Source organism: Falco peregrinus, chromosome 5 (genome assembly GCF_023634155.1).
Source record: "Falco peregrinus isolate bFalPer1 chromosome 5, bFalPer1.pri, whole genome shotgun sequence".
In the NCBI taxonomy this organism is placed as follows: domain Eukaryota; kingdom Metazoa; phylum Chordata; class Aves; order Falconiformes; family Falconidae; genus Falco; species Falco peregrinus.
In genome coordinates, this window is record NC_073725.1 from 112,183,189 (window position 1) to 112,203,115 (window position 19,927).

The 19,927-nt window shown below is 38.2% G+C and overlaps 2 protein-coding genes across 2 annotated transcripts in view; one reads left to right on the forward strand and one right to left on the reverse strand.

Annotated features, from left to right (window-relative positions):
- Positions 1-19,927, reverse strand: part of SYN2 (synapsin II) — a 193,575-nt gene that overhangs the window by 52,162 nt on the left and 121,486 nt on the right. The window lies entirely within an intron of this gene.
- TIMP4 (TIMP metallopeptidase inhibitor 4) overlaps positions 9,628-19,927 on the forward strand; it is a 29,235-nt gene continuing 18,935 nt past the window's right edge. Inside the window, exon 1 of the mRNA XM_005239318.3 lies at positions 9,628-9,992. Within this exon, the coding sequence (XP_005239375.1) occupies positions 9,863-9,992 (130 nt within the window). The 5' untranslated portion in view covers positions 9,628-9,862. The remainder of the gene's footprint in view (positions 9,993-19,927) is intronic.

The following is a 19,927-nucleotide window of genomic DNA, read 5'->3' on the forward strand; positions in this document are numbered from 1 at the left end:
TTGGATAACAGAAGTAAATTCCTAAGTTTCAAACTGAGAAATATTTAGCATGGAAGTTGCTTTGCTGAAATGACATGGTTTAATGGCTTCTGTCGTATACTAATAGCGTGAATTAAATCTACTTACTTAATGACCAGACAAATCAAATGGTTGTTAGCACAGGGCACCTTCAGCCTGGGAGCTCACTCATGTTTGACGTGAGTCTTAGTGAGCGTAGCAGTAATACTTTAAAACCTCTTGGCAGACTGGGCTAACGCCTGTCTAAGTGTTAGAAGTCTAACCTGGCTTGGTTAACGGCACTGTGGAAGGGTTCAAGGACAAAGGAGAATGAGGGATTAAATGCTATAAGCAATTAAATCTCTGATGGGAATACAACAGTACATACAGTGTTTTTAATAACATGCCTGTTTTTCCCTATCCAAATAACTATTAGGATTTTTCATTCAGGAGCTTACTTGCACGCTGTTTAACTCTTTACTATCACTTTATTTTACCCAACTATCATTTATTTTATTTTTTTCAAGGCAGTCCAGTTGAAAAGAATTCTTTTAGTGTTGTTGTATGGATGTCACTGAAATGGATTCTGTATTGGACTTAATATCGTTTTTCATATAAACACATTTCAAGTTAATTGGGGTAATCCTCACAGGAGCGATTTTTCTGGAATGAGTGGATTTGATTTTTCAGCCATGTACTTGCAATGGGACGAGAGCAGCTGACAAACTGGCTCAGACTTGAGCTTCACTGGTAGGGTTTCTAAATGCCCTGAGGTCTGGACACACAACCCCCATAGGTAAACTGGAGACCAATGTACAAGACTCATACTTTCAAACCACTTGCAGCAGCAACTGTAATATTATTTAATTCTTTAAAATTACTGATAATAAAACAGACAGTAACCCCTCAACACCTCTTGCTGTTGCAGATTTGCCATTCCTTTTTCACTGGATCTACTCATATTAGTTCAGTAAGAACAAAGACAGTACAGTAGGAACTCATGACACACAGTATTTCCAATTTTCCATTTGCTTTTTGTTTCCCATACTACTGACAGGCGACTAGCAAAGTAACTATAGTTGCCAAACTGGCTGCGTTCAACAAAACTAAGCATACCCTGACAGCCCAAAATTAAGAAAAATACAGTTAAAGATAAGGCTGTATCTGACCTCTCAAAAGTTGGTCAAGAATTTTTTTCTTGTTGAGAAAAGGAAGGAATCCATATTCTTCTGGAAGATTTCATTTGTTATCCAAACGCAGAGTGTTTGTAAAAGTCATTAGCATTAGCAGCATCCAAACCACCTGGGTATCTCCACTGGCCTACAATACATGGCAGGCCAACAACTACCAAGCCTGGGGTGCTTGAGTTGAGGTCACCGCTTCGGAACTGCCGGGCAGTATGTGCAGAAGAACCAAGAAGATACAGTTGGGCATTAAATGAAAAAAACCCACAACACCAACAAACAACCCCAAGCAATGAACAATACAAAACCTGCTCTGTGGGAAGGAAGCTATTGAAATAGACGCTACAACTTTGACCTCTGAGCAGTTAATTAACGAAATTATAAAGCTCAGGGATACTGATCCGATCAATGTGGTACTCATGAAGTGCTCTATTTTTACACTATACTGCTACCTGTATTTTCAATGCACTTTAATAAAAAAAAAAAAGTAAAATCGTTAGTCTGCTGTAGTATTTCTTATTAAGAAGTACTTCATACTTCTCTCCTCCTGAATTAATTGCTGAAATTTCCTTTAAACTGAAATTTGTGTACTGTGCATGCAGCTCCAGTGTAGCAGCAGGGGAAAAAAAATCCTGTTACTTGAACATAGCAGCAAGAGTCATGTCCTTCCAGTGAACCTGACAAAATAAACTTAGCTTGTGTTTTACAAAGAAACAAAACACACATTGTAACTAGAGGCAGCTGGCAGCACCATTAGTCTGGTGAACGTAGGTCCACTCTTAAGGATTTGTGTAGCGATCAGAGATTTGACATCCCTGTCTTACAAACATATTTCTGCCTTGTCAGTTTATTCTTTTATAACTCGAGCCAAACCTAAAGCTCTTGGTCAGAAATCCTACATAATTGTTTTTCTTTTTTTTCCTGAATGGAGTCGAATAAGTTAGTTGCAGTATGTGACATAGTTTTACCACAATAATTTTTGAAGGCATTGCCTGATTAAAGATAAACTTTGAAATCACAGAACTGTACACACCTGGTCATGTTAGGTTCAATGACTAAAATGCACCCCATCCCCATTCCTGTCTGCCCAGGAGCCCTCTTGGTTATTGGCACTCTAGGACATCTTCCTAGGTGGTAACGGTGCCCAGAGACCTCTATATAAAGCCACCATGACTAGTCACTAAAACTACTTCCTTTTATTATTTTATCTACTACGAAGCCCGTATACTCTTCACTAGGTTCAAATTTGAAAATGAAATGCCATTTGCTATATTCTGATGATTATAGATAACTTCAGTTTAGTTTCTGACCAACATACTCAAGAGAATATAAATTTCATGCATGCAAGTTATCTGATAATAGTAAAGCTGACTTACAGTTAGAAGCAGTTCTCCTAATTAGATGAGCATGAAAATCTAAAAAGCCAGTTAATTTAATGTTTCTCTTATTGACGTCACACTAGCAAGGATAATTATTATTCATTGCTTCTTAACATTTCATCTGCATCAATGTTTTAAAATTGAAGATCCTTTGTACAAAGAGCTTACAAAGATAAGTATAATTTCATTGTATTAATCTTTAATATCTGGCCACCTAAAGATTTCATAGATCTGCTTATCATGCTTTTTGCTGTAGGAAGAAGTATTCTAGGTTGATAGACTTACACAGTACCTACAGGCACCATTATCATCTTCTATAATCTCAAGTGAAGTTTTATTTAGGTAGCCAGTAATCAGCTATATAGTTAACCTTCACAGTCTTAATCTGTATTATTGTTTATATTTTTCTATAGGTAATGGAAATAATACCAAACCTTTCCTACCTCAGAAAATGTCTGGAATTTTTAAGTCTGGCTTTCTAGAGTGTCATGCTGCCATTTCTTCACTGTAAGTCTATTAATTTAAAATAAACCATTAAAATTTATAGCTTCATACACTAAAATGCTCAAAAGTTTCTAAGGTCTTCTGCAATGTAAGTATTTTTGAGCAATGCTTAGGGTTACAGAATATAAGCTGGTTTATTTCCAAGAGATATAATTTGAATTCTTGTAAATTTACTTTGAATTCTTCTAAGATATAATGTAAAATATAATCAAAGCTGTATATAAAAATAAAACCAGGCAAAATCATCTGCTAAAAAAAAAAAAAAGAAAAAAAAAAAGCCCTCTGCTGGCCACAATACTGAAAACAGTTTTTTGAAGGTAGTGTTCACCCTGGCTTTAATGTCCTCATGGTTGAGTTGACTAGAAAAGCCACCATAGGAAAAAAAGAGGGGAGGGGGAGGCAGGAAGTAGTGACAAAAACCCCAGATGTTGCATAAACATGACTTACCTCAAGTTGAGTGTTTAAATATTTATCTTTCCAATAATGCCCAAGCAAAGTTCATTTAACCACTCTAGTTCCATGTAATTTATTTGTGGAATATGCATCAGCCTAAATCTAATTTTGCTCTGCTTACTTTGGAGAAAGGAAATTAAAAGTGAAAAAATGAAGGTGGCCTTGTATTCATTTTTTCTTTCCCAGAAACAGGCAGGAAGAGTCCTGAATCAATAAACAAGTGGAAGATGTACTTGCTCTGGTCCATGCAGTTTTCAGAAAACACAATCTCAAGATAAAGCGTGGGCCTAGCCATGCAGAAGCTGTCCATTACCAGCAGGGGTAGCCCAATATATTCCACTCTTCACTAAGAAAAGCAGAAACATCAAGCTCAAATCGCTGTTATTCTCAGCAAACACAAAGAATGATTCGGAGACGTCGAGCCAGATTTTCCACTACCTTGTCCCTTGACAGAAAGAAATAGGTGTAAAATTTAAAGTAAAGTTTTATACTTAAACAAGTGGCAAGCCCAAGGAGAATCTGATAGGGTTTGCATTACCTTTTTAGAAATAGAGACATTAAAGAAATCTAAAAGCTCAAGTGGATAAAAAGTTGAGCTTTAATTTGACTAGTGTGCCAGGTAACCACAGTCAGGCAAATGCACCTTAAATGTGATTTCTTTGTTTAAAACAGAGGGTTAAAATGGCTTATAAACAGTATATGTGCAATATAGATCAGCCTCAGGGAAATGCTGGGCCACCTCAATCCCCACTGAAATTAATGGGATTAGATGCAAAATTGGGAATTCTGAGCAGCCCTTTTACACAGCGCCTTCAATTGCCATTAACACCACCGCATAAGACTTCAGAAATCAATCCGCTTGGTAATCATAAAAATCAATCCAAGTTTTGACATGATCTTTGTGTACAAAGTGAGACTATCAAGTAGGTTTGAACCAGGAAATCAATCTAAAATACCTTTGTCCCCACAACTGTTTTTCAATTAAAAAAGAATAGCTATCTAAATCAACACAGAAGTGCTCTGGTGGTAGAAAAATCTTCTGTTACCAATACCTGTATAGCATGAAACCAGAAATTGTCATTAATAAGGAAAACATTAAGTATAATGGCAGTGAATCAAAAAGAGTGGTTCCCATAGATCTCTAGTAGAAATTCTGGTGAAGACAAAATCTTTGCAGACACAAATTATATTTTGATTCCTGGCATGTCAGTGTTTCGTTCAGTTCCTACCATTCTACCGAGTATTCAGCAAAATGCTGCCTCTAAAATCAAGTAACTTACCCTATAAAGAAAAGGACTCAAGTTGCTGTGACTACAAACCGTATGGGGTTGTTTTACTGTAGTGTTTAGGAAGTGACAGCTATAAATACCCTCCCTGTCGAAGCAGGCTGTAGTGGAGGCACTGGAATTTTAAATCCAAGAAAGCTCATCTATTTTGTGAAATACTATTGTAATTTTGACTTTTCTACATGATTGTACAGTTTTTGCACAGGATGGACACTGTGACTATATCAGGTAAACTAAAAGTAGTTTGGAGGAAAAATAAATGGAATGCCAAATGAGAACTAAGGAGAAAAGAACTCCAGCAAAGCATCAAGGAGGCAACAGATATACTATTACCGTGGAGAATTCTGCCTGCTATCGTTCTAAAATAAGATTCGCTCGTCACAACGGAGAGAAAATAAGATTGATATAGATAAAAAAAAATATGCTCTGTAGACTGCCAGAAGCTAAGGTACAGAGCAGGCAGTGCAACCAAAAGACACTGTGTGGATGCAAACTGCTCGGCAGCTGGAAGGGACAGCAAGGTGTCTGTTGCATATCCCATTAGAATTAAAAAGCCTTTGAAAAAGCTGTACAGACAATCCCCGTGCAACACAGTCTGGCGCTCCTCGACAAGCATCAGGCTCCAGCCTGCCAGAGAAATACTGACTGTCAGTACCCAGGAACCTACAAACAGAATGCACCGGGCTGCCCCTCGTGAAACATGGAAAAGCAGAGGGGAGACAGCAGCGCTAGGAGATAACACACCAGCACAGGGCAGACAAAGGCAGTGCTCCTGGGGGGTTATCCTGCAGGCCTGCGGTGCTGGAAAAGGCTGACGGTGAGAGAAGAGGGCAGGCACAGTGGGGAAGGGCTGAAAAGAAGTGTGGGGCAGAGGTGACCTGGCAGCGCTGCCTCTGCCCATGTCATCTGTAAGGGTGCCACACCTGACCGGTCACCTTCGCCCCTGCTAAGTCCCAGGGAAGAGATGAAAATATAAAGTCAGTGGGAGCTGGCTCTGGAGTGCGGAGGAAGCTGCAGTTCACTCCATGGGACTCTGTGCGTACGGCAGCCAACAGGAGAGCTAGTGTTTTTAATACGGGTCTCTGGGGGCCGTTAGAAAAGAAAGAAACAATGATGGTAATTAATGACCAGAAGGCTGTTGATAGATGCTAATGCTTCATAGTAAAAATTAACAAGGATTGTGACAATCCACAGCACATAAAGCCCCTCCAGAATTAGAAATCCTGTTGAAATTAGAGTTCCCACTGAGAAGAGATGAAGCTGATGATAGATTTGACTGCAGTCAGGTCTCCTGCCTTGTCTTAATGTTGTACACATCAACAAATACAGCAGATTACCCCCAATCCTCTTTATTTTCTTGCATTTTACTAGAAAACAGAAATTAGTTGTTCAGTACTAGACCTAGATAGCTAGACAGAGATGAGAAAGTGCCCAGGGTTTTTTTTCTAAGGTGTCAATAATTAATTGAAGGAATCGATGACTAATCCTAAATAAATGAACTTTTCTGGTTTTTACCAGCAAGCGCTACCTGTATAACGATATAACCAGGGAGTGGGCACTGTTTCATCCTGCTGCCTTTCATCCTGCACCAGCACTACAACATAATTTGCTATGACATCATGGCTTACTGATCAAACTAAAGGAAAAGTGACATCACCACATACAGCAAAGTGAAAGAAGCCCTGTACCGCAGACCATTTATGCAAACAGTAAAAAGACTGTTTCTGTATTCAGTCTGCTTAAATTTACAACACTTTGGCTATAATTTCTCTGCTATTACTTAAGATACAAGATTATTTTGTTTAAGTTAGTCAAGGAATATTTCTATGTCTTTTGGGAATAATCTTTGTATTTCACAAGATCAAAATCTAACTCCGATACAGAACTTAGGGTTTCTTTTAAACTCTTTTAAGGGAATTTTCCTAATACAATGAAAAATACTAACAATATAAAATAAAAAAATGTCGAAGAAGGTTCAGACTGAGACCTAATGCTTGCTGATACTGTTCAGTGGTAACAGGTACTCAAACACTGTACTGATATCACTAGAAGTTACAGGTAATATTTGTCTCCTCTAAGAAACAGACTAAAATTGCTGAACATTTCTGAGAGCATGTTCCTGAGTATAGGGATTTCCAGACTTAATAAAATCCTTTTCAAATGCTATGATGTAAATATGTCTTTGTCTAAACTCTGACAGTAATTTGACAAAACTTACTGTTTCAGAACGAAGGTTTACCAGAAAATAGGGGTCCTGCCGAGGCTTCAAAATTTGTTGGGCTTTTACACTTTAATGATGAGATTGTACCAATGTCGTAATGAAGAAATGAGAGAGACGCCTACCAAAACACTGCTCATGAGTTGGACTTGCGTGGGAAGCAGAACAGCCAGTTTCAAGTGCCGGCTTTGGAGGAGTCACCCCCACACCCCAGGACGACGGTGTACCTGCCCGCCTTCCCTGCTGTGCGTGCTGGGGTTGAGAAACCTTTTGGCCACAAACGTCACTAAAATCCACATTACTGATGAAAGGTCTTGCTGTGTACAACGCATCCCAAGCCTACCCCTTCCAATGCTGAGCAGGTGTGGAGGCACCTACAGGGAACATATTTAATGTTTTATAAATGGCTCTTACGGCCGTTTGCTTCTCTAAGTGTAATCATGCTTTAAATATTCCACCTATGTACAGATGGCTTTGAAAGACTCTAAAAACCAACTGGATTACTTCAGGGGTAGCTGAAGGCAATACTATATAAGATCATAATTAAAATGAGGTCTCATGGCATTTGTGCAATTACTGTATGAGATTTAGTTTTAGCATTGTTATGTATCTATACATTCAAATGAACGCATTTAATTCTCAGCTCTGCCTACAAGATAATTGTGAATTGATTTTTAACTTGTCACAAATTATTTTTAAATTTTGTTATGAGCATAATATTTTTAGTTTTGTTGTACAGTTAGTTTGCTTGTACTAGATAAAAGTCTTTAGGAGCTGCAGTTTGATGTGCTGTTCTGGACAATCTTAGCCAAGATGTGTCTTCATTAACCATCGAGCAGGTAGGCCTGACGCTCGATGTTAGAGAAGACAGTTCGCCCAGCATATTTCTTTATTATTTGAATTTTACTGGAACAGTAATCAAATTGGTCTATTTAGATCACCTATAGCAATAGCCATGTGATGTCATCTGGAAACCAATCAATGGCTCTCAATTAATTCCTTCATCACTTTCTAGTCCTTCTGCCTTACATGAGACTTGAAAATCAATAGTCCTAGAACTACTGACCACAGGGGCCATTAAAATATCTGCTACATTTTGGTTTTCTGTTGGGTTTGATGTTGGGGTTGGTTGTTTTTTTTTTTTTTTTGGTGTCCTTGTAGCTTGAACTTCCTGTATAAGGTTTCAGCCTCACATCTTTTTTACCCTTTCACTCACATGAAAAGCTTCCTGAAAGAAGTAAGTTTCCCTAGGTAAGAACGGAGAAGTTAACAGGTCTAAATTATTTTCAGGTGTTAGTCCTGGACTTTGATCCAACCTTATGATCTGAAGCCAAAACTTCAGACTGGAAAAAAAACCCCATCAATGTACAGCTGCTTGAACTAAATCAGGACGTTGTGTACAACATTCCTGGTTCAGTTTTGAGTGTGGATCTAAAATCTAAAAATGAGATCAATTTCTAATAATTCTGAATATTTGTGACTGAATGTGTGTCTGGGGGGGGTGGTGTGTGAGAGGAAAAACAAAAAGAAGAATCAGACCACTAAGAGTTGTAAAACTGGCCTCTTACTGTTCAAAAATAAAATAAATCTGCTGCTGGGAAAAATATACACACCTTTATAAAGATGACAAGCTACTTTGTGTACACCTAAATCTCAGCCTCAGCAAAATAAATTTTCATGAGTCTGGATTGAAATGGTTCAAATCAGGTTAATGATTTTTCAGTTCATAACCTAAGCTTGATTTGTGAAGTGACAAAATATGCAGTCCTTTAAGCAGTCCTGTCCTGTATATCAATCTATTGATGTATTTTACTCCTCTCTAATCAAACCTTACATTGCTCTCTCATGAAACGACTTCTTCATAATAGGGGGGATACAAGTTGCACATATCCAGATTGCTACAGCAACAAAAGGTCTGATGCTGAAAAAGATTTCCAGACTCTTGCATTTATGTCTGTGTTCCACGTATAACATGAGCCAGAAAACACAGATGCAGACCTGTGTCGATTAGGACTCGTACATTAATAAGGAATGCAGAGAAAGAGCCGTGCCTTCTATATACACCATTGGTATATTTTTTCCTTGTTATTTTAAATCAAATCTGTGATGAAATAATAAAAAAAAATGCCTTTTAGTGCAGCTTTTATTTTTAATTCATTATTCCTTGTAACAACCAATTGTTCAAGGCTCACAAACAGAGCATTGAAATGTTTCCTTTTCATGAATGAAGTTCTGTCCAGTCTGCAAACAGGGACGTCATTTCAAGAAAATGCACAGAAGTGCAGGGGAAGATCAGGGACGGCAAATGAAAACAGAGCTTAAAAAAGGACAGCTTTGTTTACTTGACCAAAATCGAGAAGGTAGCAAAACTCAGTTTGATATTCAAACTGGAAGGAAATTTACTAGAAAAAGAGAAAATCTCTCCTCTGCCAAGATCATAACATCAGCTTCAGATACTCGTAAAAGCTGTTTTTGTAAAGGCTTTTGATTTTGGATAGTTCTGCTAACTTGTAAGAGCAACACTGTACGGCTTGCTAAGGTATAACCTCACTCCTGGGACAGTAATTTCACCAATGATGTGCTTTTTCCTTACAGGAAGGCGGGGTTAGGCGTTGGTGTCGGGGCCATAAATAAGAGGGTCCTATGTCAGGGAAATTAGAAGTCAGTTAACATAAGCATATACTCGGAGCGAGCATTAGAGGGCTTTCCTAAACCACCCAAGCCTGCCGAAATTGAACTGCAGGCGGAAGAACTCAGAGAGCCGTTAGGAAGTTTAGAGAGAAAACCAACAGTAAGAAAGCATTTTCTCCTGGCTGACCGACCAGCTGTGCTTAAGGCAACATGAACGCTGTAGCCAGCACCTTGTTGTTTCCAGTGCTTCTGCTGCTGACCCACAGGATGGAGGAGCTGGTGGAGGCGTGCAGCTGTGCCCCGGCTCATCCGCAGCAGCTCATCTGCGACTCGGCTTTAGGTGAGTCCCACCGGCTACGCGCCGGCAGCTCGGAATGGAGCAACTCTGGCTGCTGCGAGGGTGGCTTGTGCAGCTGCAGAGGAATATGTTTAACCAGGTGGGCTCAGTCTTTTGAAAGATTTTAAAACAAAATGACTGCAGAGGTCCTTTTTGAAGAGAGCGCTGTGGAACAAAGGATTAAAAAAAAAAAAAAAAAGCCACCAAAAAGCCAAAACTACAGTAGCTGTTCTGCTTTTCTTGTTTTTCCAGAACATTTTGTGGTTACAAATTGTTGAAATACCTGTATTTTTACTTTTTTTTTTTTTTTTTTTTTTAAATAGGAACGGCTTCTATATTAGGTCCTAACTGAGAGTTAGCAGGGAAGAATACCTGAACTTTCAAATGGCTACTGCTAAAAGTATCTGTAATAGAATATTCCATCTCAGTAGATCTGCTATGTGTAAACTATGGATATAGATATTTTTATAGCATTTTGGGGGGCGTGGGGGGGGGGTGGGAAGAAAATAAGAGTCCCCAGTGATAACATGTTGAAACACTTGATCTTTGTTCTGCTATACTACAATTTATACAATTTCTTTAATTGGTTATTGGGGGGGGGGGGTGTGTGTTTGTCATTTTCAAAAAAATACTTGAGCAGGAAACCGATAGGCCCTTTATTTTCTGCAGATAAACTGGCTACAGCAGTTCTGTATAAATAAAACTTTCCAGTCTTTAGGAGAACTGTGTTTCATGATATTCAGGCAGCAGCATAGCTGTCAAACAATTTATAGAAAGCAACTAAAGATCTCAAAATCAGACTGCATGGGCATGAAAATATGTGACATTTTGCAGTCTTTTGATTTCATTAGCTCAAGCTAAGGCTGGTTAGCTTCCATCTAGTGTGAACAGTAAATGTAGAACATGAGTTTCTAAAGTGTCACAAAATTAGCATCTCTATGGGGCAGGCAATACCTTCTGCATACTGATTAATTGCTTTTATACCCTGACAGAAAATCTTTGTAGCCATGACAAACTCTCAGCTCTGTTTGTGGCCATCGGTTAAATTGTTTTTTAATCTGCTCATGTTAAGCAATCTTTTTCATTAAGTTACCTACACCAGGCATCACAAACTTGTGGTTGTTTAACCTGCAAAAAAACCCTGAAGTTGTGCTACCAGGAGCTTAACTATATATGTATACATTTAACTGTATTAGTCTGCTACATTCCTGTACACAAGCAAGTGACAGTTTTTCAACAGAATTGATACAAAGATTTTCCTCAATAAACAATTTCACAGTATAGAAGAAACCCAAAATACTCATTATGAGCCATCTTCCTTAGGGAAGACATTCTGGCCAGTCTTATGATATATATTAAGATGAATTCCATTCTTAGATACATCTTACAAATGGTAGCGATTTGCTACTTTTTATTTATATTTAAATACTGAAGATTGTAAAATAAAACTGCTTTATATTTGGACTTGACGTTCAAGCTCTCACTTCTACAAAAATTCCTGTTTAAGTCAACTGTACCTTTTGGCTAAGGAATGTTGTGTATCAAGGATCCCTTTGTTGAGTATTTATCGTTTTACAATAGCATGTCTATATATTATAAAATGATAGAGATGTAGATATTCTTTCATATAAATATGTGCATAGGTATTTGTACATGCATTGCATATTACGTACACATAAAACCTGCTCTAAGCATTTATGGATTAATTATTTGGCCGCAATATCTTGCGTAAGCAGAGCACAATGACTAAAGGAGCTGGAGAAGACCAGTGGAGTGGTCTGCCCTGCGTAGGAGACACCTCCACTAACCAGCCTGGCAAAGACAGCTCCTCCCTCCCTGATGCCAGAAGTCTTGTTTTTCACGGGTGTCCAGCAAAAAGGCTGTGGGCTGGCACTGCCCTTGGGATGGGGGCAGCACGAGGCTGGAGCCCTGGGCAGCACCATCCCCTGGGAATTAGGGCTGTGCCTCCACAGCTCTGCTGTGTTTTAGGGAAAGCAGGTCTGAAGCCAGACCTGTGCCCTTAGGGCCACCTGGGTCTTAAGGCAGATTGTGAAACCCAGGCCACACTAGTAAGTATCTCATGCAGTAGCACACTTCAATCTTCTCCTCTTAAAATCACCATACTTAATTTATTATTTTTTTAAAAGATTTAAGAAGATTAAAGATTAAATTGAAGTTCTGTACTTCAATGTCAACATTTTCATACTTCCAAAATATTGATAAACAAAGAAAGGGACAGCTCTTCAGCTGCTCAAATCTATGGCAGTTGAATTCTAATCCAGCTATCTGCTAAGACTATTGAATTTTTTTCACTTAAGTTCATCCATCTATGTGGCCACAAACATATTCCAGTATTTTCTTGTAGAATAAACCCCTAGCACATCTTGTTAAAAAAAAGAAACCATGCCATGCCTCTAAATTCCACAGTAAAGTAGAAACTGAGACAAAGCCTCAGTCTGGCTCATAGAGCTACTGACCATTATATGCACGTCAGTTACTGCATTATTTCTCAGTTTCACTGTATACCTGTGACATTTTTAATTTCCTTTAGGATCACTTGTGATTTGGGTGGAGTAAAAGTGGAGGTGGAGGGGGCTGAATCAATAGACATTAGTATAGCTGCTAACTGAATGTGTGAAGCCACTCGGAAACCTTAGCATTTATATGAGATACCCAAGGGAGGGGAATAAAAACCAACAGAGAAATTAATTAAGTCTGGGACAAGGTCTTTTCACTTTTACGATTGTTCATGTGATTAGTGCTGTGACAGTTTTGTCTTTTACTGCCAGGAGGCTTTTGTGGCTTTACTCTCTTTCTAAACACCCACAGCTACCACACAACCTGAGTAACTTGACAGAAATCACAGACTTTCTTACAGACTTAGAGTAAAAGAGAGCTGCCGGCCCTGCGAGGTGCTGGCTAAAGCTGAAGTAAGGGCTGAAGGAAGAGCCCTACAGCACAGGAAGAACAGCAGTGATGGTTAGTAAATCATGAGTGCCATGCTTGTCCTGCCATGCATTTGACCCTAGGTTTGGTAGTTTCCCACATAGCCTTAGGAGAGTGTGATTTTGTGCAGATCTGAGCAGTTTGCATGAACTTCTCAGTAGTTTTAAATTTCAATTCTAAGAGGGGTAAATCCTCATTTGTAGGGAGTGCCTAGCACCATGAAGATACACACCTTTATAAAAAAAGGGAGAGACATTCCTCTTGTGTTCTTCTAAATGGTGCTGAGGCCCTCTTAAATGTGCTGAATGCCCTCAAACCCCCATGGACACCCACACTTTTCGAGAAGACTTTCACTGGAAATGGAGACGGGAGGTTCATGAAATGGCAACGCCATGCACCACACTGCTCATTATCAGTGCTGAGCCCCCAGCCCCAGAAGAATTGAGGAGAAATGAAACGTGATGAGAACGTGCCATTTAACATTTCCAATTCAGTAGTGAGGCAACATAGTTTCAAGCCAATACAAGACAATTCCTCTGATAATGGTTTTTTGTTTTGGAGACAACCATGGATGCAATTGAGTTTATCAGACAGCATCAAGCTAACAGATTTCCTTTTTGCCACTGACTTCTGTCTTCCATCTTCCTGGACTTAGTTCTAAACCTATGTCAGATTAAAAAAATCTGTAGAGAGAGATGGTATACATGGAGAAGACCAACTCCTTTCTAAAGTCTGTCACTTTTAATTCAGGCTGGTTTTTCCCCCTCAGGAACAGGCAAGGTTGTTTTTTGGATAACAGGGCAAATACATAAATAACTTTGTATTTCTTTGCTATGTACCACCAGTACCCTTCCTTTGAAGTTAATGTGTTCTTTCTGATGTGAACTTCTCATTGGTTTTTCTTAAACATATATAGAAAATGATATTTTTACTGCATATTGCACACCACACTCCAAGAAAATGACTAACAGTTCTTGAGTATAAATAGATAAATAATATAGCTTCAGAGAATAGTTCTATAGCTTTGGAGAAGAGTAGCATATTTTGAAATATGATGGAAGCTTTACAGCTGGAGCTTGGCAGCATTTTCAGCCTGTTAAAATCTCATAAGATCACTGAGATCAGGCATTGTAAAGATATGCCAGATGATATATTAAACTTTAATCATATTTTAAAAAAACAGTGATTTTTTATTTAAATGCTGCAGAATTAATTTTAAAAGTCAGGTCCTCTGGGATAAAATTACAATATGCTATTTCTTTATTACTGAATTTCATATTAAAACTTCCATGGCTCAGTGTCCCACAATTTTGCCTCCCTGCAATATAATATCTAGTTTTGTACTAGAACAGATTACTTTTTACATTATTGGAGTGGGAAGTAACATTGTCTGATGGGAAAAACCAGCATGGGAAAATGTATTTTGTTCTTACTATATTCACCGTAGTCTTAATCTCACGGAGTCTACTTGCTGTGAGCATTGTGATTATGCAGATACCGATTACCTGCATGTTTAGGTTGATGAGTGTCATGGTTTAATGACGAAACCTGGCTGAAACCAGGACAATGAGCACCTTCAGTGAGGGTTTTGACACAAAATTAAGCTGCTATGTAATTAATCTTCGTACAGTGTTCACAGAAACAGTAATAACCGTACCATGTAACAAAAGACCGTTAAAGACAGGGATGCACCAGACCTTAGTCTTCTGTGAGGGTTCCAACAGAGTCCAGGATCCTGGGTCAAAGGCCGCCCTTTCCGACATCCCACCGACAGACATGGGCTCAGGCAGCTGACCACTTGAGTTGCCTACAGTCTTTTAGACTTCTCCACAGCATGGGAAGACTACAGTACTTGGCATCTGATCTGCATTTATATTGTTGACCTGCCAAATGGAGGCAGGTCTTAATGCTTCATCGCAACGTCCTTCCTCTAGAGTGGAAATCGGTGACAATAACACGTAGGTGTATTTCTAGAGTAACTCGTCACTGACTGGAAAGGGTTATGCAGCCACCATTTCTCAGGGGTCCCACACAGAAATAAGAACCAAGTTTCTATTCCAAAAATTGTGAATTCAGTTACAGAAATAACGTACTGGACTTTCACTGTTGTTCTCTCTTGATCAACCAGAAAAGCACAGCACCCGAGCACGTTTCTTGTGAGAATTATTGTGAAAAAGAGGTTGTGAGATTTTACCAGTGCCATTGAAAGAGCATGTTGCCAGAACAATACTGCCAGAACTCTAATTATATTAACCAACAAACCATCTTAAAATCAGCTAGAAATTATACTACTCTCAAAAGTAACATTATTCACATGTGGTGGGTTTAATGCAGAGGTGCTGAGTATGAGGCAATTCTCTTACCCTCATGCCCTCAGCAAGTGGCTGAGAAAAGCTGAATTCCAGTCCTACATTCAAGAGTCTGAGTGTGCAGAAAATGATGTTGGTATGTAAGAATCATTAACAGCCATACCCTTACTTATGTCTACTTTTTGTTATATGACTAATACTCAAGTTCATTAACAAAAACTCTTAAGAATGACATATTGTACCCTTAACTCACATTTCAACAGACTCATAAATGATATCAATACCAAACCCACCTTTCACCTATTTTGACTGTACAATGTCCTACCAAAGTCAGTTACACAATAGCAGATAGGTTTCTTTACTTCTGTAAGTACAAAAGAAACATAGTATTTTTTTCTTGTCTTTTATGCATACTTTTGTACACATTAATAGTACTTTCAAATAAAATTTTATGGCCCCTAGGTAACCTGAATCCTAGGAAGTTATTTAAAGTACTTAACAAGTGCATCGCTTAAGAAGTGAAGCTCTTAAAAATATACCTGCAGCCCTGCAAAGGCCCATCTCTGGTACGAATGCCTGCATATTCCAATGAAGTTATAATTGCAGTACATATAAATGTCTTGGCGTGATAGCCTCAAACTTCTAAATGCTTTCAAAAAACGACCACACCAGCGGCAGAGATGCTGTGCTGTTAGTCACCACTTACAATACCACGTTTGTGCCTGTCTTTGCTGAATGTTCGATAAAGCACCTCGACATTTATGTTCAATGACTTGTTGGAGTGCTGCTGTGGGAACAGCAGCCCGAGTCCTTCCATTCACACCTAACATTTAACAAAATGTAAGTGAAACAGCTTCCTAGGATAAAGACTGAGCTTCCTGTTTGGGAGTAGGAAGTATTACTTGAATGAAGTCAACAATTTGACTTGATCTCCAAGGTCTTTTCCAACCTAAATGGTTCTATGATTCCATAAAACTAATGCTACACCTACCTGAAGTTTCAAGACAGAAGCAAACATTTTGAGAACTTACTTCAATATTCCCTGTCTAGTTAGCTTCCTAACTTACTTTCCAGTTCTGAATACAAGACTTGAATTGCATTGCCAATGTGATGGAAGAAAAAGAAATAATTTCCAATCTCCTGTAAATTACTGTTCTTCAGAACCCTGCCAATTAAGCACGAAAATGGGGCTCTGTCTGGAAAAATTGCAGTCACTCTCCTTTTCTTCGCTTGTTGAACTTTTTCATGGCAGCGTTCCCAAAAGCTTAAAAGTTATAGCTGTAAAATGAGGTGGCATCATGAAACTGAACAACAGGACAGAACTTTAAGGGGCCAGATCCACTGATCACAACATCCCTGTCAATTAGAATGTAGCTGACAACTGTAAAATAATTTAGCTTTACAGAAAAAAACAGAGCTGAGTATTGTATAGTAAAATGAAATCTCAGAAGAATTATGCTAGTTGCCTGATTTAGAAATAACTCAGTAACACTGATTCATTGCTGAGTATGTTATAAATGTAGGACAAAAAAATTCAGGAACCGTGTTACTTCTATTTAAAAGCACGTATTATAGTGCTAAGAAACCAAACCCCACGATTTCAAAAACAACTTTCTACACACACTGTGTGGATAACAAAATTCAGGCTTAGAAACAAAGATTAAATAATATAAAACACAGGACATGAAAGATTGCCAAACTCTTAATCCTATTAATCTACCAACTTTAATCCCTAACTTTCTCATTAAAAAGTATCTCAATAACATGGGGTTTCTTCCGCACAGAGGAAGGGGCACAGAGCTATGAATGGAAATCTACAATAACATTATGTATGTTGTTCTACAGACTTTAAGAGTATAAAGAGAGTGTTATTCCTCAGCTGAAATTAGGCAGATGTTGATTACTAGTCAAATGATGTGGTATTTGAGGCTTGTGAAGTAGAGAGAAATATTTCTGGTAACATGAGCAGCAGCTGTAAAAACAGTGCAGAAAAATAAAACTGACCTTGAACAACATTAGGAAATCATGATATTTTTTAGGTAATACTTACGTTAAAAGAATACCACACATCTGTTAAAAATACACTCACCTCTTCTATTTGAAAGTTTATAAAAACTAGATTTAAAAGCCTTACTCTCATAAACTGAACGTATTCTCCTAATTAAAAAAAAAAAGTAAAACCACATAATCTAATTTAACAAGGAAGCCAAACCTGATCAACTCTTGCCTTCAACAGAAGGAATTTTTGCATCCCAAGCCAAAAACACACAGAGATTCACAAAATCCTGACCTACCTGAGAGTCCTAATGAGCTTAAATATAGGCCTCCTACACTTTGAAAGCCTCAAATGGAAATGCATTTTGGGTGCAGACTAGCACAGATTTGTGTTAATAAAACTCAAAAGACTAACCAAATTCTGCAAAGCATTTATATCGAAAAATAATACAGTGCAAATTACTATCCATATGAAATGGTGATAAATAATCTTTGGTATCTGCTTTATCAACTTCAGAAGCATTGATGTGTTTTTCAAGGTTGAGCTTTTGAAACGCCGTGATTTTTTCTGAATAAAAATGCCACAAATAATGATGAACAATGAAATATCCTAATTTATCATCTAGAAACGAAAGGTGTTTCACTGCTGTCTTGTGTAACTGGGTAGAGGGATCCATACTGATTGAAGTATTAAACCTTTATTGGTGATCTTTCCCCTCAACATCCAACACATAGGTCTAACTCCTCCTTTTCACCTTGTTTTCTGTTTTGCATTGGGTTACAAGCATTTAGGTCTGGCCTAACACTTACTTTAAATTAGTCTTCCCCTTCAAAATTTTCTGTGCAGTTCTTTTAGCCCAAGTGATAAAACTTTACTATAAGGATTTGACTTTTCAGTTACAGATACGATTGTCATCTCACAACGCCTACCTTCTCATGCAACTGGAAGCACTACCAAGACTAGGCATTGCTCTTGCATAAATTGCTTTTCACAGAATAAAGGAAAAAAGTCTGCTATTGTTACAGTTACATTCTTCAACAAGCTCTGCGGTTACAGATCCAAAACACTGGGGTCCAAATAGTCCAGTAGGTTCCACGATTTTTCTTTCTTGTGGTTTCAGGAACTGTGGCTCGTTAATTAATGTGTTGCTGATTTGGTAATTTGACAGATGGCTATAAGCATTTATTGATGGAACGTCAGAAAACTAAAATACATAGCAGGAAAAATACGACTGCCTTTACCTCCTAACTTAGCATAAACATGTTTTCAACTAAAGATTCCTTGACTTTGGGTCTAGGAGTTGTGGAGGAGGAGTGAATATTAACAATGTAGACTTACAGATAAGAAATCCATCCTGCAAACACAAAGATTTTTTCCGATTCACCCAGTATTGGGGCCAGCTTTGCTGCTGCTGCATTCTGTTCAGATCTAGAATTGAACTAGTACAACAGTTTCAAACATCTGAATTGGGTTACGGTTTGGAAATGAAACTACCATTTGCTGATCTGTCCTGTTGAAAGATAAATACATAGATGAGCTGTTTGCTAACCACATTTGCTCTTGTTTCAGCTGTTTAAAAGATCTTTCAATAGCATCTCGTTTGGTTCTCAAGAGAAAAGAAAGTATAGGGGTTTAATGTTAGGTTTCCATTCCCAAAATAAGGATGATCTAGCATCTGAGCAGATATCCTGAAGTAATCATCTCTCTCTCCACTGAAGTCTGAAACAATTAAAAGCTTGCATAATAATTCAGGAATCAATACTGCAAAAATATGGTTGCAGTCATCTTTATGTTGTAAGCATCAAAAGCAAAAACCATGGAATATTTGCACTGTATGGCTATGACAACATCAGACATTGGAAAGATGTGCCAGATTTGTTCTCAAAGCAGTGTATTATTATATCTGTCTCATCACCAAACTGGTGTTATCCTCAGTAATTCGGCAGAACTCCTGTGGGAATCTACGACTCACTTTTGATCTCCCACAAACACTGCATGAACCATTTCAACAAAATGCATCAGTTTTCATGCAGTACCTAGATTTAACTTCCAAGCTGCCCCTGTCCCCGCAAGATCTAGAGTCTTCTGAGTAAGAAGAAAAAGATACGCAAATACTATGAAAGTATTTTTCAGAGGTGGTTATGGTGACCAGTAAATTTTGGCTGAAAAAACCCAACCCAACTGGTGGTAAAGCATTTGGACACCCGTGGCAGAAGTGGTCTCTAGATGACTGAAAGCACTTGACATAGAAAGGATTGTGGCCATTGTAAACCATAAAAATGTATCTATATAAAATAGAAGAACAGAATGAAACGCACATATTTTGCATTAAAAGGATGGAACCTAAACCACACGGGTGCCAAATTCTTCTTTAAAGAAGTTAAAAATCAGTACAATAATGAACAGAAGATCAAGCTCCTCCAGTATTCCAGTAAACTCGTAACAACCAGATTCTGAAAGATCACAAATAAATTTGAGTCAATTTGCAAAATTGCAAGTTGCCTATGAGTTTACCTCAGGTTACTTCTTGTAAATAATGATAAGGATTTACATGCCTCCAAGTTGAAAACCAAGTAACTGAAGCAATAAAAAGCAGTAGAGCAGTTTTTGAAAACATAGAGTACAGAGCTTTTTGCATGCAGAACAGATCATCTCAACTCGAAATACCTGAAATGGAGTTACAGCAC